Source organism: Scyliorhinus canicula, chromosome 15 (assembly GCF_902713615.1).
Source record: "Scyliorhinus canicula chromosome 15, sScyCan1.1, whole genome shotgun sequence".
Classification (NCBI taxonomy): Eukaryota; Metazoa; Chordata; class Chondrichthyes; order Carcharhiniformes; family Scyliorhinidae; genus Scyliorhinus; species Scyliorhinus canicula.
In genome coordinates this window covers 7334432-7357576 of record NC_052160.1, presented here as the reverse complement: position 1 = coordinate 7357576, position 23145 = coordinate 7334432, and the positions used below count along the sequence as shown (strand labels likewise).

The 23145-nt window shown below is 46.2% G+C and overlaps 1 protein-coding gene across 7 annotated transcripts in view; it reads right to left on the bottom strand.

The window, feature by feature from the left end:
* Positions 1-2768: 2768 nt before the first annotated feature.
* The window catches only part of mrtfba (myocardin related transcription factor Ba), a 268477-nt gene continuing 248100 nt past the window's right edge, over positions 2769-23145 (bottom strand). For 5 of the 7 annotated variants that reach the window (XM_038819577.1, XM_038819580.1, XM_038819578.1 and 2 more), the window contains 8 exons: positions 20505-20770; positions 19278-19431; positions 14434-15450; positions 11377-11517; positions 9781-9939; positions 6189-6332; positions 5009-5069; positions 2769-3415 (listed from right to left, as the gene is read on the bottom strand). In XM_038819577.1, the coding sequence (XP_038675505.1) occupies positions 2877-3415; positions 5009-5069; positions 6189-6332; positions 9781-9939; positions 11377-11517; positions 14434-15450; positions 19278-19431; positions 20505-20770 (2481 nt within the window). In that variant the 3' untranslated portion in view covers positions 2769-2876. The remainder of the gene's footprint in view (positions 3416-5008; positions 5070-6188; positions 6333-9780; positions 9940-11376; positions 11518-14433; positions 15451-19277; positions 19432-20504; positions 20771-23145) is intronic. The other 2 variants (XM_038819579.1, XM_038819581.1) reach the window with 2 other exon arrangements.

Sequence of the window (23145 nt, the reverse complement as noted above, 5' to 3'; positions counted from 1 at the left end):
CGGTTTTGCACCTACCCTTTGAAAGAGCACCCCACTCGCTCACCCTATCCCCACAACCCCATCTAACCTGCATAGACTTGGTCACTATCATGGCCAATCCACCTAACCTGCACATCTTTGGACTGTGGGAGGAATCCGGATCACCCGGAGGAAACCCACGCAGACACGGGGCAAAAGTGCAGACTCCACACAGTCACCCAAGGTTGGAATTGAACCCGTGTTCCTGGTGCTGTGAGGCAGCAATGTTAACCACTGCACCATCATGATGTAGACCAGTGCTTCTCAAAGTGTGGTACGCGTACCGGTGCCGGTACGCGAGCCATCGTCTGCCGGTACTTGGAGTGTTTCCAGAAAAGAAAGAGACAGTAATCCTGGATTGGCTTGTTTCGCTCACCGGTCCCTGGCACATTGAAAAAAAAACTGCCGGTCCGCCACATCAGATAGTTTGAGATGCACTGATGTAGACCATACGTCTATCAAAGAAACTCTGCTCACGTGTATAAGACGGGGCAGGATTGATACATTGAGAAGCACACTGCTGCTTTAACCCAGTTCGACCTGGAGCCCTGGATTACCGACATGCCAATCTCAAATATCGGCTATGTCATTATTGGAAGGCTGCAGCCGTCAGCCTGGTACTTTTTCACAAGCCTGGCAGTACCAGTTACCCTTGGGTTGCTGCGCTATCTATATATACCCTGGTTAAGTGCAGCATTTAGAGACACCTTGGTTCCTTCTGTGAGTTTTGTGAGAATGGGATAAGATTTTCAAAAACAAATTCATAAACTGCAAGTTGGGACTCTTATCATGGAGATTGTTCCTTCGCTATAGTCACATTTTGGTGCCTGTTAGTTGGATGTTGTAAGCGTATCTCTTTCTGAAATACTGGCATTTGTAACATTACTGACCTGTTTTCAGAAATACACAGGAAAGCCAATGATGTAATCAGTGTTACTTTGACAAAGACATTCTACGGCAATGAAACATTTGGCTTTCAATCTGCTGTGTGCCTCTTTGCTTAACCAGATATGCAACACGAAAGCGGACTCTAAAGAAACATTAAACAATTGGCCTAATCGACAATCCCTCAAAAGATTATTTCACTACAAACACAATAAAAGGACTCATTATGGAAATCCCCACAGCTAAGTAACTTTAAACAAGAAAAACATTCAAACTCCAAATTTGACTTTTAAAATGTGGGTTGCACCATACCGAGAACGATTAAACAATCCTGCATTCTCTGAAATGAACTATCTAAATATAAACAGGAGGCAAGCTGGGAACAGAGTGACATCAGTTACCCACTCATCTTCTGCTAAATGCTGAATCATCTGAAGATTTTTGAGTGGTGTAATAGATTCCTGAACTGGTAAATGGCAATGATTTATTTTGGGTTTATATATTTACATTCTTCATACTACATTTTATTTGTTTGTAAAATATAGACAATTTCATCTCAAACCCCTCAACCCTGCTTTAATTATTTAAAAAATCGCTGCCTGTGTTTGATCAAAAACCTGCGCTTTGACATTTGACTCCCTTTGGCTGATAACTGAAATAATTTCCATTAAGAGGGCACATTACTTTTAATAATATTACATCACATCGTTAAACTGTTTTCATTCACAGTGTTTGGCAAATCCTTTGGGGGGGGGGGGCGGGAGAACAGAATCACAAAGCAGCTAAATCAGGGAGATCACATATCGAGAACACAAAGTGTTTCAATATCTCAAACTTGTGACCGACTGAACAAAGCTCTCAACAGCTCTTCAAATAGACAGCACTTTAAAAGTTCCCAGTCAAACACTATGCTGGCAATTTGCTAATTATTAAAGAATGTACCACGCTAGCACTATTTCATTCTCATAATTCATTGCTTGTAGTTTGCAATGGCCTCCAAAAATGATTCAGTGAACTCAGGTTTTATTTTAAAAAAATACACAACTCATGAATATAAATATCGGCAAATCCTTTTTCCTGGTCGACTAAGATCTGAATCATATTTAACAAAAAAAAAGGCATTGGGAACATGTTTGGCATTGGAATAGTTCATCCTGATTATTATTCTTTTGGAAGTTTGGTTCAATGTTCGAGAGGGTCAAACACCTTGTCCACCTTTGCATGCTGTAAGGTGATATCGATCAAATATGAAAATTAACAGGTGGACCGTTAGAGAAAAGATGCCACAGGCTTACGAACCAGTCTGGAAATGTGGAGATTCCAGTGAAAAATGATGTGCCTGAGGTTAGAGACGAGTCTCTGGCTGACATACGGCACTCCCATGCTTTTGCAGAATTAACAGCGATCCAAGAATTATAACCAAAATCTACCGCAGGTTCAGTATCCGCGGTCTTCTCCTGGACCTGGACAATCACATCTTCTTTGTGTAGAAAAACGGAAGAAAACATTACTGAAAAGAACATTAAAACAAAATGTACAAAGTAGGAAAAGATTAACTAGTTCCCAAACATCTCTGCATTCAAAAGATTGGAACTCGGGACATTAAAAATTCACTGAACCGGCCAGTGTAATAAACGTCACAATGCCATGCACCTTGGCTGAGCCAGCCGACAGGAAATTTCACCTGCATGAAGAAGAAATTCTTTCCAATTTCAACAGAACAGTAATTACCACTGACACCAGAATAAAATGTTACATTAATGTACAAAACTTCCAAATGGCGAGACTATAGGATTGTCACCTTTTTTGTGTGTCACTGCCCACTCATCGATCTAGAGACAAGAAAGCGAGAGGACCAGAGAATCTCAACTTGGCTTGCTTTGTTACTACATTAGAGCACTAACCATTACGAGACGATTGACACAACACTAAGAAAGCATATTGATTTTGTTCAGAAGCCACTCAAAGTTGTATTACTCCCAATGTAGCTGAAGATCATGACCATCCAGAAAATCTGTGGAAAACACGCCAGGAGCAGCGCTATGGATGGGAGTGAGCCCTGTACTTGAAACAGGCATCGTCAGATCGAGCCAGTCCATACCGTCCAAATTAGTGTCTGGGATGTCCAAGTTCAGGCAAGAATTATCCGCAGAGAAATGCATATCACAGGTATCCATCGCAGAATGCTGCTGCTCCAGCATGTTGGCTGTATTCAGTAGATCATTGTGAAGATCCTCCATTAAAGGAAGAGTGTCAGAGCTGTCTTGGCTGACCGGCATTTGAGGAATATTGGCGCCAGATGACAGCGTACCATCCAGAAAGGCCTCCAGTTGATTTTCTGAACCAATGGTGAGATCATTTGTTGATTCAAGGGGGAGTGGCGGAGGTGCCATCTGAACGCGTGCTGGTGGGCGAGACAATGCGGAGTTTACGGGTAAGGAGGCGATGTTGGCTATAACAGCTCTCATCTTGGTAGCGGGCAATGATTCTTCTTTGACAATGGGTGAAATCTCTGTTGCGAAACAGAAAGTGGTAAAGTCAGTGGGACTGCACTAAATATTTATTTTTAAATATTGTAATAATTTTACTCTGTAGAATTATAGAATTTACAGTACAGAGGGAGGCTCTTGGAAAGAGCACCCCACCTCCATCCTATCCCCGTAACCCAGAAGCCCCACCTAATTTTCTTGGACATTAAGGGCAATTTAGCATGACCAATCCACCTAACCTGCACGTCTTTGGACTGTGGGAGGAAACTGGAGCACCCGGAGAAAACCCACGCAGACACAGGGAGAACAAACTCCGCAAGGACAGTGACCCAAGTCGGGAATCGAATCCGGGTCCCTGGTGCTGCGAAGCAACAGTGCTAACTACTGTGCTACCGTGCCGTCCATATTAGTTGGGAAGTAGCTAAATTGGAGGGTTTCACATGTCACAAATTTTAAGAAGTCTTTTGAATGATCTTAGTGCAGGTTTTCAATAGTAATGAATCCGTTTGCTAACTACCTTCCTACAATTGGTTGAATTTAGCAAAATAAGAAGATGCAAAACAGTAGAAAAGAAAGTAAGCGCTTCAAAAGCTAATGATTTAGAGATAGCACAATACCCTCCTTGTAGGAGGCCTTGCAGTGCGATGGGTGGCGTCTCTGCCTCTGAGCCAGAAGTCACCAAGGAAGGTGTATTCATAACATAGGAATAGGAGTAGGCCATTCAGCCCCTCGAGTCTGCTCCACCATTCAATGAGATCGTGGCTGATCAGTCGCCTAACTCCATATACCTGATTTTGGTCCTTATCCCTTAATACTTTTGCTTAACAAATATTTATCTATCGCAAATTTAAAATTAACTGATCGATAATCAATTGCCGTTTGTGGATGAGAGTTCTAAACCTCCAAGGTCAAACAAGTTGATTGTTAACCTGCAAATCCTTCCAAACAGGCTAGTGGCTGGTGGTGGCCAGTGGCTGGTGGTAAGAGTGGGAGACACTCCTAGTCAGACATGCTTGATGTAGAGGTGCCTGTTCCGGGAATTACTAGCTACAGAAACAGATTAGAGTCTGCACCAGGTGCGAGAAGCGATTTGGAATAATACCCTGCCACGTTGAGGTGTTCCTCAATCTGTAAAAGATTGCTGCACCCCATACCAAATAGTTTCTCCAGGTGAGAACGACATCACCCTTCCGAGTGTGACCCTTCCCATGGAGCATTCTATTCCCAACACAGTAAAAAGGGTTAAAAAAACAATATTGTGTGCTTTATTGTGACAATCCTGCACGTCATGCAGCTCTTCCATGGTATAGCGTACCCTATTCTCCAATTCTTTTGACAAGGAGTCATCAGACTCGAAACGTTTGCTCTTTTCTCTCCCTACAGATGCTGCCAGACTTGCTGAGATTTTCCAGCATTTTCTCCTTAGGTACAATTACTTGTTTTGGGGGTGATATTAATGCAGATGTTCCATACATGGTGGAATTACCTGTTCAAACAATTAAGACCTACTCGGGAAAGCAGTCTCATGTCTTCATCTTCCACATAACTAAACTTGTATTTGACCCATGTTAATGTAATAGTTCAATTCAGTATTCGATAGGTTGAATTCCCCTTACCTCCACTCTCAATTAGGATATCAAATAGATCATCCATCTGTTGACTGTGTGCATTGAACACCTGCACAAAAAGTCATCTCTGGGTTACAAACAAATGCAATAAACTCGACATACAGACTACTTACAATCACTGTGTCCTCAGATTATTGATCATTTGTCAATGTGGAGGATTAGAGAGCAGTTTTGGAGTTTTAGAGTTAAACCACACAGCAAATATAAACAATCAGATGGGCCATTGAGGGGGGCCTTGGGGGAGAGCGCAGGGGGAATAAAGGAGGGAGGCCCCTGGGAGAGGAGGGATGCCCAGTGGGGGGGGGGGGGAGGAGAGAGGCCCGGGGAGGGGGGGGAGGGATGTGAGTGGGAGGGGGGATGTGAGTGGGGGGGGGGGATGTGAGTGGGGGGGGGGGGATGTGAGTGGGGGGGGGGATGTGTGTGGGGGGGGGATGTGAGTGGGGGGGGGATGTGAGTGGGGGGGGATGTGAGTTGGGGGGGGGATGTGAGTTAGGGGGGGATGTGAGTTGGGGGGGGGAGATGTGAGTGGGGGGGGGATGTGAGTGGGGGGGGAGATGTGAGTGGGGGGGGAGAGATGTGAGTGGGGGGGGAGAGATGTGAGTGGGGGGGGAGAGATGTGAGTGGGGGGGGAGAGATGTGAGTGGGGGGGGAGAGATGTGAGTGGGGGGGGGGGAGATGTGAGTTGGGGGGGGGGGAGATGTGAGTGGGGGGGGGGGGAGAGATGTGAGTGGGGGGGGAGATGTGAGTGGGGGGGGGGGGGAGAGCCCCAGGGAGAGGAGGGAAGCCCAGTGGGGGGGGGGGGGGGGGGGGGGAGTCCCAGGGAGCAGAGAGAAGCCCGGGGGAGAGAGTGAGGGGCCGGGGAGAGAGGAGGGAGGCCGGGGGGAAGGGTCAATGCGAACAGTTTACTGTCCCATTTAAAAAAGGCCGGAGACTCTATCAGATTTCATGGCCTTGTTTTCATGAAATTAATCAAGTGCATGCAGGAGGGACAGTGTTAGCAGCACTTAAATTAATTCGTTGTGATTATCATTCCCTCTAAGTGACTGACTGCATTATTTCCTGTGTCCCGTAAGTCATCGTATTAACCGCGGTATCTTCATTAGTATGTCCCAGTTGATTATTAGCTTAATTATTAGCCAGGTTTAACTCGTTGCTGCATAGTGCTTACCTCCTGGTGTTTTAAATTGCGAGTCTGCTTGACTGCTTCTTCATATCGAGGAGGATCTTTTGTCTTTGAAACAGGGTTACTGAAAACCGAGTGTTGGATTACTAACTGCTGCTGGGAATGAGGGGGCGAAGTGGATGGTCCAGACTGCGGACACAATACAATAAATACAGGTTATTCCACTTCGGAATAAGTTATTTGGGAATAATTATTTCTTGATCGTAATGTTCTCCTGTTCATTACTGCACCAAGAATGGAAATGCAATCATTCCATATATTAACCTTCAGTTAACTGAAAGCCATTGCCAAAGGATGCACTTAATTTCAGACACATTATATGATTAAAGGTAGAATTGAAAAATACATGTGACGTACATCAAACAATATTGAAGTTAGAAAGATAAATCCAACTTATTGAAACAACACTGTCTATATCATCAGCATTTACTATAATTAAAGTGTGTGGACCATATTTTCTGTTTAATAAACTGGAACAATTAAACTCGTCGCTAATTAATTCTTGGGAGTTTTTACAAATATAGTGAGCGTTTTCTAACATCTTGGAAAAAAAAATCAAGCCCACAGTACAATCGGCAGAGGATGAGAATCAACGGATAAACACGCAAAACGAAGGATGGGAAAAGACCACTCGGCCCATCTAATCCATCCTGTCCAAACGGTGGACCACTGCCCCCCCCCCATCATAGAATTACACAGAATTCACGGCTCAGGAAGAGGTACTTTGGCCCAGATCACCTTTGCCCCTGTTTATACGTCACACAAACCTCCTCCCACACTAACTACCTTTTTTTAACCCTACCTTGTATATTCCCAGATCAAGAAAATCTCCACGAAATCAAAGAAAAATCTGACACTCCTCTTGCGGAAAAAACTGAAAGTTCCTCGCTAGGTTTGCCAATGGCACTTGGGGCAGAGGAGCTGCAGGCTGTGCTAACGCCTAAACATACTCCTCCTCCTCGCAGGAACTGCTCCTTTACACATTTGAAGGACTGTAGGAAATCCAGAATTAGCAGAGAATTTAGCAATGTCTAGCACAGAGTAACAAATTCCTGTGAGGAGTAGGGGGTGTCACCACTGTCATTAGTTTAACAGGATTTTCACTGAACTAAGGCAGTCAGCTTTCCTGTGAAACCTCGGATTCAAAAAGAGGCAAAAGCTGAATTTATTCAGGAAAATGGGCCCTCAGATTCCAAGAGTCACTGACTAGAGATGAGTTGGAATCCGGAGAATCTGCCTGAACTTTGGGGTCCGTTTACACCATGAAGAAAGAACTTGGCACTGAGGAAGTCAAAACCATTTCATGCGGCACAAAGCTTTTCAAATTACAATACTGCAGAATAGAAAGAGGCCATTCAGCCCATCTAGTGCTCTTCTGCATGAACATTTGGTCTCATTCCCTTCACTTGATCCCAAGTCTCTTTTCAAGCAACTACCCAATTCCCATTTAAAAGAATTTGTTTAACACGGCTTAAGATGGTGAATTCCACATTTTAACAACCATCTGTTCAGAGACATTGACCCTAAATTTCCTGTGTTTTCATTCCACATTTACTGCAATGAATGTTTTTCTCCAAGTTCTTAGTAACTTTGTCCTCTGTTTTAGGGACACAGGAACTGCTGGACTGAAAAACAGACCATTCTGCTGGAAGGAAAGTTGAGAAGACACCAAGAGATTGTGCAGAAAACTGTCTGGTTGAAGAATGTCAGGCTCGAGGGGCCGAGCGGCGGAGCAGGCTCGAGGGGCCGAGCGGCGGAGCAGGCTCGAGGGGCGGAGCAGGCTCGAGGGGCCGAGCGGCAGAGCAGGCTCGAGGGGCCGAGCGGCAGAGCAGGCTCGAGGGGCCGAGCGGCGCCGAATGGCGGAGTAGGCTCGGGGGGGGCGAATGGCGGAGTAGGCTCGAGGGGGCGAATGGCGGAGTAGGCTCGAGGGGGCGAATGGCGGAGTAGGCTCGAGGGGGCGAATGGCGGAGTAGGCTAGAGGGGGCGAATGGCGGAGTAGGCTCGAGGGGGCGAATGGCGGAGTAGGCTCGAGGGGGCGAATGGCGGAGTAGGCTCGAGGGGGCGAATGGCGGAATAGGCTCGAGGGGGCTAATGGCGGAGTAGGCTCGAGGGGGCGAATGGCGGAGTAGGTTCGAGGGGGCGAATGGCGGAGTAGGCTCGGGGGGGGGCGAATGGCTGAGTAGGCTCGAGGGGGCGAATGGCGGAGTAGGCTCGAGGGGGCGAATGGCGGAACAGGCTCGAGGGGGCGAATGGCGGAATAGGCTCGAGGGGGCGAATGGCGGAACAGGCTCGAGAGGGCAAATGGCGGAGTAGGCTCGAGGGGGCAAATGGCGGAGTAGGCTCGAGGGGCTGAATGGCCTATTCCTGCTCCTATATGCCAATACAATACGATACAATAATAATGTAGTTACTAATTAATGACAGCCAATCACTATCAATTAGAGCCAAAGTGGTGGTGAGGAAATGCTACCAATAATAGAAAGCTTGTGGAACCAGAAAGTCCAACGTTATCAGATGACAGATTTGGGGTTGGTTTAGCACAGGGCTAAATCACTGGCTTTTAAAGCAGACCAAGGCAGGCCAGCAGCACGGTTCAATTCCCGTACCAGCCTCCCCGAACAGGCGCCGAAATGTGGCAACTAGGGGCTTTTCACAGTAACTTAATTTGAAGCCTACTTGTGACAATAAGCGATTTTCATTTCATTTGCAGAATGGTAACAGCAAAGAGGCCATTCACCCATTATGTCTGTGCAGGCTCTTTGCAAAAGCAACTCAGCTAAACCCACTCTTGTGACCCTACCCCATAAGCATTGGAAATGTTTTCTCTTCAGATGCATATCCAATGCCTTATCGCTTATCCTCTACATCGTTAGTGTATACCTTGTTCTTTAGTTTCAATTTCACCCATATCTCTACATACCGCCAGGCTATTTTATTACCAGCTAGTTTGGTCTTGCATTCAGCAGAATATATTTCTCCTGATCACATCTGTTGCTTCCAAGCATTCATGTGCCACTTCTCCAATTAACTAATAGACAATGACAGTCCAAGTAAAGTTTCAAAAGGTCAGAATGTCATGACTATCACTGACAGAGAGCCAAGAGATGATAACAGATCAACTGGATTTTTACAATCCACCCAAAGTGGAGACTGGGCGAAGCTACCAGTGGGTCCAAAACCCAAAAGCAGCCACTCAAAGGTGACAGTAGCAAATCTCAGAAGGCTTGTAACTTTAGAAAAAGGCTTTAATGCTTCCTAATGCTACTTAGGAACAGCAGATTGTAAAGAAAAGCAAATGGAACCAAGACTTCAAACTGATCCAAAGGCAAGAAGAAGCTGCTCCTGGAAGGGTCTTGGAAGCAGTCTCCTCGGGTTGTGTCTGAGGAGGGAGTCTCACAGTAAATGTTTAAAGAGGTGGAAGATGATCTTGCCTCGAGGCGAAGACGAGCAAAGCACAGAACAAACAACAAATTCACCCCTCCAACCAGGGCAACAATAAATGCTGAAAAGTGGAGACAAAAGAAATAAAATAAAGAATGCTGCCATTGTTTCCTTTGATGATTAGTTTTGCAATTACCTTGAGTGTACAGTTGGGTCCATTGAGTGGAGTATTAACGTTGCTGATCCTCGATTGGTGCACGTTACCTGTCGAAGTTGTGAGGAAACACGGTTGCAATGTTGCTGCTGTTTGAATGTGGTTTGGAAATGCATTGGTCGTTGATGTGGACGTAAAAACCTGTGCATTTACAAGTCTCCTTAATGTTTTTTTGTACAGTCTCAGAACAACACACATTAATCCTCTAGGGTCAAAATGTAAAGAACAAATATTACTTTCTCCCATAAAATCTGGAGCAGGGCAGCACGGCGGCGCAGTGGTTATAGCACTGCAGCCTCACGGCGCCGAGGTCCCGGGTTCGATCCCGGCTCTGGGTCACTGTCCGTGTGGAGTTTGCACATTCTCGCATGTTTGCGTGGGTTTCACTCCCACAGCCCAAAATGTGCAGGGTAGGTGGATTGGCCATGCTATTGGACCATTAATTGGAAAAAAATTAATTGGGTACTCTAAATTTAATAAATAAACAAACAAAGTCTGGAGTATTTAAAGTTGTACCTTAGTTTACAATCTCAATGGTAAAGTTAAGTAAATCAGAAAACAATACTTTTCATGTTGAAGCTTATGAATCTAATGCTTTATTATTAAGCAATGACCAATAAATCAGATTTTACTACAATTAAAATGGAGAAATGTTCCAGGACGCTTTCCGATACTCCCTATTTGGAATTTAACGTTTTAGTCATCTATCTCGGGGCATATCTTAAGCAGTCTACACAGGCAGCAAAGGAGAATTCAAGTTGCTCCTGGACAGTTTCTAACAACCAACTGAAATACCAGAGCCAGGCTCGAGGTTCTGGAGCTGGTTGGCTGCACGGCCTGTAGCAATAGGGGGGTGGGAAAGAGCACCCAATATTAAAAAGAAAATAGAAGATACAAAAATATCAAGGATGAAAGCTTCATTTCCCCACAGCTACATCAGAAGTCATTTAAAGATTGTGCAGGGCTTTTGAAGGATTTCTCAGGACACATTACAATGGACTGCTAGGATATGGCAACAGTCTAAAACCATTGCTCTGATTTACGCCTCCATTTCGGGAGAATGGTGTTATCAGCAATACACTACATGGGGACTGTAAAAAAATGTACAAATAAAAGTAGGCGAGGATACAATCTTGATGAGGAATCCCCAGACAGATCAGGTTGCCCAGTCCCAATGGCATCCCCCGATGACGTTTTCAGAGAGATGCTTTGTGAGCCCTTTGCTCTGTTCTAGAACAGCGCGAGGATTATTTTGTCCCAGACTGTAAATACTTCCTTATATTTATTGTAACTTAAAGTTTGAAGCAAAACCTTTACAAAACCCAAATTATAATTTATCAATAAAGTGTTGTCAGCCTAGATATTTAAACCATGGAACAGCGCTGATAGATGTTTGAAAGTTTAACTAATAACAGCAGCACTTCTATGGGAAAGTAAAGATCTACAACAGTAAATTCAAACTAAGCTCGTCTCCACCTGTGGTCTTGCTCATTACAAGCCAGTGCAGTCTAAGACCTGAGGCCGGGTTAACTTTACTACACAGAATCTTGCAGCTGCAGACTCATTTGTATTACAAACCTCTATAATGTGTGGATTCTGGGTTAGAGTACGTTGCGGCACAGAATCTTGTGGTTGGTGTGGTTTCTGGGTGCCTGAAGGCTGCAATGCAGTAGAGGTCGGGACAGCTATTGGGTTCTGCACCTGGGCTTGCGAGTGAGACTGCAAAATACATTTTAGAAAATAACATCAGTGCAAAGCCCATCAAATCCCGTAAAATTGCATTTTCACCCACATCATCACGCAGCTATGACGGGAGGAACGTGCTGGTCCCAGTTGGTTAAATTCAGTCACAGGGTTGAATTGTGAGGAGTGCCTGCTGCCAGCTGAGGCTAAAACATTAGGAGGAGGGGATCGGAGAGTGGGTGAGGAGGGGATCGGAGGGTGGGTGAGGAGGGGATCGGAGAGTGGGTGAGGAGGGGATCGGAGGGTGGGTGAGGAAGGGATCGGAGGGTGGGTGAGGAAGGGATCGGAGGGTGGGTGAGGAGGGGATCGGAGGGTGGGTGAGGAGGGGATCGGAGGGTGGGTGAGGAGGGGATCGGAGGGTGGGTGAGGAAGGGATCGGAGGGTGGGTGAGGAAGGGATCGGAGGGTGGGTGAGGAAGGGATCGGAGGGTGGGTGAGGAAGGGATCGGAGGGTGGGTGAGGAGGGGATCGGAGGGTGGGTGAGGAGGGGATCGGAGGGTGGGTGAGGAGGGGATCGGAGGGTGGGTGAGGAGGGGATCGGAGGGTGGGTGAGGAGGGGATCGGAGTGGGTGAGGAGGGGATCGGAGGGTGGGTGAGAGTGGGTGAGGAGGGGATCGGAGGGTGGGTGAGGAGGGGATCGGAGGGTGGGTGAGGAGGGGATCGGAGGGTGGGTGAGGAGGGGATCGGAGGGTGGGTGAGGAGGGGATCGGAGGGTGGGTGAGGAGGGGATCGGAGGGTGGGTGAGGAGGGGATCGGAGGGTGGGTGAGGGGATCGGAGGGTGGGTGAGGAGGGGATCGGAGGGTGGGTGAGGAGGGGATCGGAGGGAGGGTGAGGAGGGGATCGGAGGGAGGGTGAGGAGGGGATCGGAGGTTGGGTGAGGAGGGGATCGGAGGGTGGGTGAGGAGGGGATCGGAGGGTGGGTGAGGAGGGGATCGGAGGGTGGGTGAGGAGGGGATCGGAGGGTGGGTGAGGAGGGATCGGAGGGTGGGTGAGGAGGGGATCGGAGGGTGGGTGTGGAGGGGATCGGAGGGTGGGTGAGGAGGGGATCGGAGGGTGGGTGAGGAGGGGATCGGAGGGTGGGTGAGGAGGGGATCGGAGGGTGGGTGAGGAGGGGATCGGAGGGTGGGTGAGGAGGGGATCGGAGGTTGGGTGAGGAGGGGATCGGAGGGTGGGTGAGGAGGGGATCGGAGGGTGGGTGAGGAGGGGATCGGAGTGGGTGAGGAGGGGATCGGAGGGTGGGTGAGGAGGGGATCGGAGGGAGGGTGAGGAGGGGATCGGAGGGTGAGTGTGGAGGGGATCGGAGGGTGGGTGAGGAGGGGATCGGAGGGTGGGTGAGGAGGGGATCGGAGGGTGGGTGAGGAGGGGATCGGAGGGTGGGTGAGGAGGGGATCGGAGGGTGGGTGAGAATGCTAAGGTGAACACCAGCTGCCCGGCAGTCATTTGACAGCCAGTTGGGCTGGAGGTGAGCTGCTAGCCAATCAGAGGCCAGCAGTTCTCCAGCACTTTGGGCCTGTGGCAGAGGATCATTTATGTTCAGGGGTTCCTCTGGGTGTTAAGCTGGCAGGCTCTGGCAAGGGGGTGGAGTGGACGGGGTGCGGTGGAGAGCAGAAAGGGTAGGAAGCCACCCTTCCGTGAGCCAGCCGCCCATTAGGGAGGGACTCACTTGTCCACACAGGGCTGGGCTGGCCACTTGGTGTGGGTCTCTCCCACCATTGGCTAAATCCTAGCAGCAGTAGGGAGGCAAGGTAGCACAGTGGTTAGCGCAGTTGCTTCAGGGTCCCAAGTTCCATTCCCGGGGTCACTGTCTATGCGGAGTCTGCACGTTCTCCCCGTGTCTGCGTGGGTTTCCTCCGGGTGCTCCGGTTTCCTCCCACAGTCCAAAGATGTGCAGGTTAGGTGGATTGGCCATGATAAATTGCCCTTAGTGTCGAAAAAAAAAGGTTAGCTGGGGTTACTGGGTTACTGCGATGGGCTGGAGGTGTGGGCTTCGGTGGGGTGTTCATTCCAAGGGCCGGTGCAGACTCAATGGGCCGAATGGCCTCCTTCTGCACTGTAAATTCTATGATTCTATGAGCAGAATTAATTGGTCACTTAAGGTCCTGAACTGACCCCAGCCTGTGGACTCTGAATTACCACAATGGAAAATGGGACATTGAGTATCGATATACTTTAGAATTGGGGCTTTCCTACATATTAATGACAGTATACTGGGAATGTGTGTGTTCCAGGCAGGAATTCTGGCAAAACCGTTTCTTACGTATTGGGAAAGTGATGTTTGTGAACAAATTGAGTACTGGTGCTCTGAAGTGATGTCATACGGGCTCGGAACCTCAACTCCCTTCACCTCTCCACAGACGCTGCCAGACCTGCTGAATTTATGCAGTATTTTTTGTTTTTATTACAGCCGGGTTTGATTCCCGGCTTGGGTCACTGTCTGTGCACGTTCTCTCCGTGTATGCGTGGGTTTCCTCCGGGTGCTCTGGTTTCCTCCGACAAGTCAGAATGTCCAATTCACCTATTAGGTGAATTGGACATTCTGAATTCTCCCTCTGTGTACCCGAACACGTGCCGGAATGTAGTGACTCGGGGATTTTCACAGTAACTTCATTGCAGTGTTAATGTAAGCCTATTTGTGACACTAATAAAGACTATTATTATTTCCAGCATCCACAGAATTCAGCTTCAATGTAGTACTAGTTTGTCTGGAATTTTATAAAATACTGTCCTATATGACTGTATGAATACTGAAAACAACAAACTCCATTTTACATTACTTGGCACAGTTTTTAGTGCCAATTAGTCATCATCCATTATCCTACAAGTTGGCCACTTATTAAGTGCACGGAGCAGCAAACACACACACAATTAAAACCAAAGCCAGGAACTCGATACCTGCAATTTGACATTTCCCACATGTAAGTTCTTTGAGTTGCTGCAGAAGTTTGTATTCTGTGTTTGGATGGCCAACGGGAGTAGCAGCTGGGTTCCTGTCTGAGTGGTCAGTATAGCATGAGGCTGGGCCTGGGCAACGGCCGGAGTCGCTGTTTGTCTTGGCTGGCTCACATAAAACTGAGACACTGCATTCTGCTGCTCAGCTGTTACCAGTGGGCGTTCCTGCTTCACAAGCAAAGCATTTCGCTGCATTTCTGCCTGGCTGCATGTCACAATGTTAGTGATGGTCGGGGCACCCAAGGGTTGGCTGGGACTGGCTGTGGGCTGTCTTGAAATAGGACAGTTGGGGAGAGTGTTTTCCTCTTTGACAGGGGTGTTGAAGTGCTTCTGATTCACAGTGGCAGACTGCTGGTGCTGACATCGCTTTTCAATCTCCAACTGAGTCTTCAGTTCTTCCACCAACTTTTGTTCTTGCTCAAGTTTTCTCTTGAGGTCGACAATCTGCCTCTCCTTCTCCTGCAGCTTCCGGTCCTTCTCAGTAGTATCTATATCCACGCTCACCAAGTTGGCGCCCTGAGGAGTGGAATTATGTGTTGCCCTGCTCACCCCAATGCCGTCTTCGTTAACAGATGAAGCGTGAATGGTGAGCTGGGAGGGAGACACCATTGTCACCAGCTCAGTAAACATATCGGTGAGATTGCTGTCATCGTTGCTCACATTAGACTGTTCTGAGAGAGCTGGAGAGGTAGGAGACAGTGAGGCTGCATTCTCATAGAACTGCAGGTTATTTGATGCTGTTGTAATGTTTGCCTCTGTGGTGTTTACGGCACTGCTGATAGCAGCCAGAGGAAAAGCTACAGTGGTCTGATTTCTTGAAGCGTTGGAGGCGGTGATGACTGCTGCACCAACTGCAGCGTTGCTCAAGTCCTGGTATGATTTCAACCTCTCGATCAGGTCCATTTTAGTACCAGACACTGGGAGCCCTCGCAACTTCAACTCCAACTTCAATTCTGCCACCTGCACAATATAAAAGAGAACAGGAGGTTAAAAAAACGATCAAGATGGAACATTTTAAAGTTAAAAACGGTACAGCATCAGTTTTTAGGAAAGTTTCAACCCACGTCCTCGGACTGAGTGGTTAATTGATAAACATTGATGCCCAAGATCAGGAGAGTTTTGCTGACAATCTGACTACCTTCAGCAGAGAGTTGTGCCTAATAAGCCTTCAGTGCTGCAGGAATACGTTTCCACCTTGCCCATAACAACAGAAGATTCTATTCTTTACCCTCTCAAGTTGATAAACAAGTTAAGCAAAACGTAATGGGCTAATGCAGAAAACTGATCTGTATGTATAGCACGCAAAATATGAAAAACATGGGGCACTATCAATTAATTGAAAAATAAGTAAATCATTTAAAATCTTATCTGTTCAACTTTCCGCTATTATTTTTTACTCGCTCATTGGGGCAGATTGCGTTTCATTTTCAATAACGTGAAAAAGTCCTGCAAATGCTGGAAATCTGAAATAGAAACAAACGCTGGAAACACTCAGCAGCTGTGTTAACTGGGAAGAGAAACAGTTACTCTTTTAGGTCTGAGGTCCACAGATGCTGCCAGACATGCGGAGTATTTCCAGCATTTTCTGTTATTATTTTGCATAATGACATAAAAAGGCTATTAAAAACAAGCTTGTTCAGTCTCTTGCACGGAGTGCCAATTTGCTCTGATTGCAGGGAGTTAAGGTAAGAGTGGGAGGGCAGAGATTTAAAAAGATGCTTTTACATCCCGTCGGGCCAACTTCAACAAGTTTCTTCAACCAAATTCCTCTTCTCTTACACCCCCTTTAGAATTCTATCTTTCAGTTTATATTGCCTCTCCTCGTTCTTCCTGCCAAAATCTATCGCTTTACACATCCCTGCCTTAAATTTCATCTGCCACGTCTGCCCATGTCCTCTTGAAGTCTACCACTATCCTACTCACAGCTTACAATACTTATAACCGTGCCATCCATACATTTTGAAATTGCAGCAAGTCTCGATCATTAATACAGATCATGACAAGCAATGGTCACTTATCCCTCGGGGACCACACTGTAAACCTTCCACTAGTCTGAAAAACAAGCGTTTACCACTGCTCTTTACTTCAATTTCATACCTTTGCCTCGCTCAGTATTCTCAGATGCATCTCATCTGGTCCTGGTGACTTATCAACTTCAAATGCAACTAAACTATCCTCGTTTTCTTATCAACTTTCAGTGTCTCAGTTACCTCCTCTTTCACTATGACTTGGGCAGACTTCTTCCTTAGTAAAGACAAATGAAAAACAAATGTAAAGTACCCATTCAGTGCCTCAGGCATGTCTTCTGCCTCCATGCCTATATCCTCTTTCTGGCCCCTTCCCTAATCACCTACACTCTCCTGTTACCTTCCTTTTATTACTTGTATGTCTATAGAAGACTTCTGGATTTCTTGTTTAGTTAGCTACAAACTTCTACTCTCTTTGCTTCTCTTATTTATTTTTCACCTTCTCTCTGATCTTTTTATAATAAGTCTGGTTCTCACTTGTTTTATCAATCTATCTTCAATCATATGCGTCTTTTTTTTTGCTTCATCTTATTCCCTCTTTCAATGCCCTGTCTCCCTTGTGGGAATGTACCTGAACCACCTTCTCTTTAAAGTTAGCCCATTGTTCCATCTATCATACATAGATTTCTTCAATTTCTTTGACAGGGGACTGAGCTATTGCCAGATCAAGCATGGCTCAATAGGAATTGTCATGCTAGGCACTAATCACAAGGTCATTGAGAAATTGCATCTCACTTTTTTTCCCAGTATTATTTTGCTGGGATGTAGGCAGTGGCTGGCTGGGCCATTTCGAAGGGCAGATAAGAGACCGGCACATTGGTGTGGGTCTGGAGACCCATGTGGAGTCACATGTAGGCCAACTAGTCCCGGTAAGGATGGGGATAGGGCATGAGTGAATCAGATGGGTTTTACAACAATCTATGACAGCTTTCATGATCAACATTACAGTTATTCTGCTTAATTAAAGTGACCCACTAAAGTGAATCTGCTTAGTGGATCATTAATTTTAAGATGTGCAAAATGTTGCCAATTGAACAAGGTAAATCCGATTTGAACTGTTGCTCTGTTGAGTACCCAATTCATTTTTTGTTACTTTCCAATTAAGGAGCAATTTAGCGTGGCCAATCCACCTAGCCTGCTCATCTTTTGGGTTGTGGGGGCGAAACACACGCAAACAGGGGGAGAATGTGCAAACTCCACACGGACAGTGGACACACAATTATTAATGCTTGGGGTTTTGACAATGGTATGGTAAATGAACTGTGCAAATATCTACATTACTGAAATAAACGCCTTAAATTTTGATAGCTATATTAGCAGACTGCTTTTAAAAGAAAACAGCAGTTTGTCAGGGCTAGCCTGAAATAAATACATAACTTATTCAGGTTATGCAAATCAAATTTAAAAACCATCAGGCCACAAAATATTACCGGTCACAGTGGAAGTGTTTGGATACGCCTATGGGAACCCTCTGCCCCAATCCTGCCAAGTGCCCAGCGTCAGAGGAGGTTTCCTAATTAACAGTGCGCTGGCTGGTGGTATAGGTGGCACGAACCATGGAAGAGTTAGATGCTGCACTGGGCGGTCCAGACGGTCTTTTTGAATGGCTGAGGCAAGAGGTGCTAAATGGCCTCCCTCTTCTGTAATTAGCTTGTGCCACTACAACATTACCACCATACCTAATTACTTTAAACTTGAGTATTCTTGCTAACGCATAGTTTAAATACACAAGTTCATTGGGATTTACCTATAAAATCTGCAATAAAACTAAGTGATACAGTGAAAACACTATCATTTGAAAAACCGAAATCAAAGCAAGTAGCAAATTCAACATAAACTTGCTGGCCAGAGCAAACAGGAGGTGGCAGCACTGCACCACTGTACATGAGCCATTGCAGTTTAAGTCGTCAGCTGCCCAAAAAGTCATAGATTAATCGTGTCGGAACAAAAGCAACAGTTTCTAATCAAACATGCATGCAATGGGAAACATGCCAAATTTAAAAGCACAGCTGACACGATCCCGCGGACAGATTTTATGCCGCTTCATTCACATTGCAGCGGTTAATTTTTGTCTGTGTGGTCCTCCAGCAAAACGGTGTGAAATAACCATGTGGATACAGCAATTATCCGAGTCGACGTAAATGACATCCGAGAACTCCCATCTCTCACGGTGCATCACTGGTTTCTTCACTTCAGATGTCGATGCCTAAATTCTAAATGAGCTGTATTAGCCCACTTACCCTGCTGATACGGATGGTGCCATTTTGAAAAGGGCCTGTCCAGGTCCCCAAAGTATCTGAATGATCCTGGCAATCAGCCCTTTTCGATCAGCAAATCAGGGTCCTGTGATGTACATTGAACTCCGAATGCCCGGTTATCGGCCAGCTCATTACCCGAGGGTTGCTGCCAGTAATGGATACAGACCCCCACCATCTATTTCTAATGCCCCCCTCACCTTATGTCAAGGTAGTGCTTTCTCCAGTGGCCTAATGGAGAACCAACGGAATAGCACTAAACCAAATCAGTTCTTTTGGCAGTCCTGAGATTGAAATAAACCTACGAGAATGGAGGAAATAGGAAATCCAAATTCTTGTTCATCTAAATGAATTGGCGATGCCTAATGCAGTTTAAAATAATTAGAAGCTCATTTCATATACAGACACTGGCAAAAACAAAATACGTAATTGCACCTCTGACTGGAGTGCTTTAAAAGGTACGTTAGCACATCCATTGTGTTTTTTAATATAAAAATATATCCACCTTCATGTCATCCAGGTTAGAGGGGAGGGTTCCCAACTTCCTGCAGGCTATGTTGTTGTGCAATGTGACATATGGTGATGACAATGTTGGTGTGCAGTTAGCCAGAGTAGTGGATGCGGTTATGCTGTTCGGTGCCTGGTTCTCGTCAGTTGACCTGGGAATAAAGGTACAATAACTGATGTTAAATAATACTCTCGTTAACTGAGAAGATTGCTTCTGCATCACACAATCAACATTTTGTGAGACAATCACCCTGAAGCTGTTGTGATGCTGCAGCTTCCGCACTATACAAATGCACTGGTCAATTAAATACACGGCAAACATCTTTTTCAGTAGGGTGACGATGTTCATTTTGGTGTTTTTAATGTGGAAGTTAAAAACCATGCATCTTGACAGCTACACGTGGCCTGAGCATCCCTGGGCTGGGGGAGAATGCCGGCTGGGAATCCCACTTCAGGATGTCATCCATCTGTTGGAAGAGTTCATATGTGGCATGGGGCTGGTTTAGCACACTGGGCTAAATCGCTGGTTTTGAAAGCAGACCAAGGCAGGCCAGCAGCACGGGTTCAACTCCCGTACCAGCCTCCCCAAACAGGCGCCAGAATGTGGCGACTAGGGGCTTCTCACAGTAACTTCATTGAAGCCTACTCGTGACAATAAGCGATTTTCATTTTATTTTCATGTTGAACCGGAGCAAGAACAGGGGTTGAGTTTGGCTGTTGCACCTTCACAATTGCAGCTTTCTGCTCCTTGCTCTCTAAACTTGCGCATACATTAAAAAGTAGCCACTTGTAGGCACTGGAGAATCTGTTGCAGTCTCTGTAACTACACTCCAGCAGCAGTCTCCCCCCCGATAATATAACTGTAGCCGCCAATTAGAATCAGCACTGTCATGAGAGAAAAGGTTAAAGTGGCAAAACAAAAGAGAAAAAACAAACTTTTGGCTGCTGGGAACATATGGCATTCATGTGCCAAAGTACATTGGTTGCAATGAAAAAAAAAACAAAGTTGCTTTCGTTAAAAAAAAAATGATTTCTGCAGGTTCAACTTCAGGATGAAAAGCAGGATTTCCCTTTTGACTTTGGTGCAATGGGAGCAAAAAGCATTTGGAGCCCAATGCAAGCTGCAAGGGGAACAGGAAAACCCTTCAAAGATGCACGAGTTGGACGCTGGAGAGACAATAGGCCAAAAGCGCACAACATTTTTAAGATTTTGAAAGGGAATCACCTGGATTGTGCTACATACTTTGGTGGCGCAGGAAGAATGGCCGGATAATTGTAGTGTTGCTGCTGTTGACTCAGAATCTGCAGCTGCAGGAAAAGCTGCTGCTGTTGCAGGAGCCGGGAGTAGTTTGTGTCCATGGGAAGTTCAATTGTCTCATGCTTTTTGTCTGGTGGGACGTACTGGTGGTATTTCAGCTGCTTCACTCTGGGTTTCAGATCCTTGTTCTTCTTGCTCCGATTCTTCTCATTTGCACTTTTGGGTTGGCTTTGCTGGTGTAAAATTGATGTAAAAGACGTCAATTTCAAACCAGTGTATAAGCATTCACAAAACAAATCTTGATCTTAGCTATAATATATTTTCATAACAATAACACTTGCCCAGAATCTCGGTGCGAGGGGTGGCCATTCGGCCCATCGTGTTTGAACCAGCTCTCTGAGTGAGCAACTCACTGAGTGCCGTTCCCCCACCTTTTCCCTGTACCCCGAAACATTATTCCTTTACAGAGAACAGTCCCTTTTGAATACCTTGATTGAACCTGCCTCCAGCACTCTCTCAGGCAGTGCATTCTGGACATTAACAGTATAACAAATAGGAGGCGCCATTCAGCCCCTCCGCCATTCAATTAGGTCATGGCTGATCTTCTACTTCAACACCATTCTCCTGCACTATCCCCATATCCCTTAATGTTCTTTATATGTAGAAATCTATTGATCACAGTCTTGAAATCAATGACTGAGCTTCCATAGCACTAAGAGGAGCGAGCTCCACAGGTTCACCACCCCGAGTGAGCAAATTCCTTCTCATCTCAGTTCCAATTGCCCTACCCCTAGTCTGAGGCTGTGTCCCCTGGTTCTAAAATCCCCAGCCCAGGGAAATCTCCTTCTTGCATCTGGTCTGTTGAGCCCTGTAAGAATGTTGTAGATTTGAGTGAGGTCATCTCTCATTCTTCTAAACTCCAGAGAATAAAGGCTTAGTCTCCTCAATCTTTCCCCATTGGACAAACCCTCCATCCCAGCAATTAATTTAGTGAATCTTTGTTGTACTCAGGGCAAGAATATATTTCCTTGAGTAAAGAGACAGAAACTGCACACTGTACCCCAGGTGAGGTCTCACCAAAGCTCTATATAAATGCAGCGAGACCTCTTTACTCCTGTACACAAAACCTCTTGTAAGAAAGGCCAACTTACCACTTGCCCTCTTAGTGCTTGTCGTACCTGCATGTTAGCTTTCAGTGATTCAGAAACAAGGGCGCCCAGGTCCCTTTGGGGTTCAACACTTTCCAACCTCTCAATATTTAAGAAATGCTCTGGATTTCTGTTTTTCCTCTTAAAGTGGATATCCTCTACTCCTCCACATTGTATTACATCTACCTGATTTTTTCTCACTCACTCAGCCTCTGCAAATCCCTGAAGCCTCTTTGCATCCACCTCATAACTCACACCTCCACCTAGTTTTGCTGATCATCTGCAAACTTGGAAATATTACATTGAATCCCCACATCCAAATCATTGAAATAGTTTGAGAACAGCTGGGACCCAAGCACTGATCCTTGCGGTACCCCACTGGTCACAGCATACCATCCTGAAAATGGCCTATTTATTCCTACTCTGTTTTCTGTTCCTGAACCAGTTCTCAATCCTGTATATTACCGCCAATCCCACATCCTCCAGAACGTCTTGTATGGGGCCTTATCAAGAGCTTTCTGAAAATCTAAATACAACATATCCACCGGCACTCCCACGTCTATTCTGCAAGCTACAGCCTCAAAAAAACGGCAACAGGTTTGTTAACACGAGGCTGGATTCTCTGATTCTGGGACTATGTCCCACGCCGGTGTGGGAATGGTGGTGTTTTGCGCCAAAAAAAATGGCGCAAAACAGCCACCGATTCCCTGTTTTGCTGGGGGCCAGCAGGACGGCAGCGTAAAGCACCAGGTTCCAGCGGCCTGCAGCGGCTGCGCTGTGCAACATGGTAGTGGTCACTCGCGGACCCGATCCGCGATATATTCCCCCCATTCGGCCGGTCCGCCCCGGACCACCCCCCACAATGCCCCCAGCCCCGAATAACGTCCCCCTGCTGCCTTCCCCGACTCGGCACCACGAGGCAACAGTGCTAACCACTGCACCACCGTGCCGCTCTCCTTCCATTGATAACGTCAGTGAAAGACTTTCTGAATGCTCAAAATGAAAAATCCCTTTCTGTACTTGTAGATCGAGTGGTCAGGTGATGATGCGGCTACAAAAGAGGTTACGTGTGGGGAGCGTGGGAGTTATCCCCCAAGGCGCAGGCAGAACACCAGCATGAGGTAGCTGCTAAGCTAGTGAATAAACTACTCTTCTCTACAAGTCCTTGTTGCTTGTGATTCGGGAACCCAACACATTTACCATCTTTTTCCTGAAAAGTATCGATAAGTGAAATCTCACTCCCGTACTGTGATAGTAGGAAAGCCGTTCATTAAAAATGTTGGTACCCTTTTCAAGCTGAGCATTCATGTCTAAGGCATTAGTTCATACCCTCACAAGTAGGATTCCTGTGCTTAGAAAAATAAGGTCACCGATAATTATTTGAATATAAAATTGGCTGGCTGATCATTGAAAGGTTTATATTATGAACAAGTGTACGCATTTTTGCTAGCTATTCATTA